The 218-nt window shown below is 61.9% G+C and overlaps 1 protein-coding gene across 1 annotated transcript in view; it reads left to right on the forward strand.

Annotated features, from left to right (window-relative positions):
- Positions 1–4: 4 nt before the first annotated feature.
- Positions 5–218, forward strand: part of ERICH6 (glutamate rich 6) — a gene marked incomplete at its 5' end in the record, with an annotated part of 8,197 nt that continues 7,983 nt past the window's right edge. The window contains one exon of the mRNA XM_029084723.1: positions 5–65. Coding sequence (XP_028940556.1) covers positions 5–65 — 61 coding nt within the window. The remainder of the gene's footprint in view (positions 66–218) is intronic.

The raw sequence follows: 218 nt of genomic DNA on the forward strand, positions 1-218 counted from the left end.
AGGACTGTCCGTGTCCACGCAGACAGGAGCCAGCTGGCTTCGAGAGCACGCCCACGGAAAACCCAGTAAGAAACCGCCTTGTGCCAGAAGGTCGCTCACGTGTAGTGTCACTCGGGCTGCCTCCTGCCCCGGGGTCTGCCTCTGAAGACGTGTGACTCCGCAGCTGCCCAGCGATCCTTTTGCAAAGTGGTGGCAGAGCCAGGAGCAGCCCCAGGAAT

This window comes from Antrostomus carolinensis, unplaced genomic scaffold (assembly GCF_000700745.2).
Source record: "Antrostomus carolinensis isolate BGI_N321 unplaced genomic scaffold, ASM70074v2 scaffold33934, whole genome shotgun sequence".
NCBI lineage: Eukaryota > Metazoa > Chordata > Aves > Caprimulgiformes > Caprimulgidae > Antrostomus > Antrostomus carolinensis.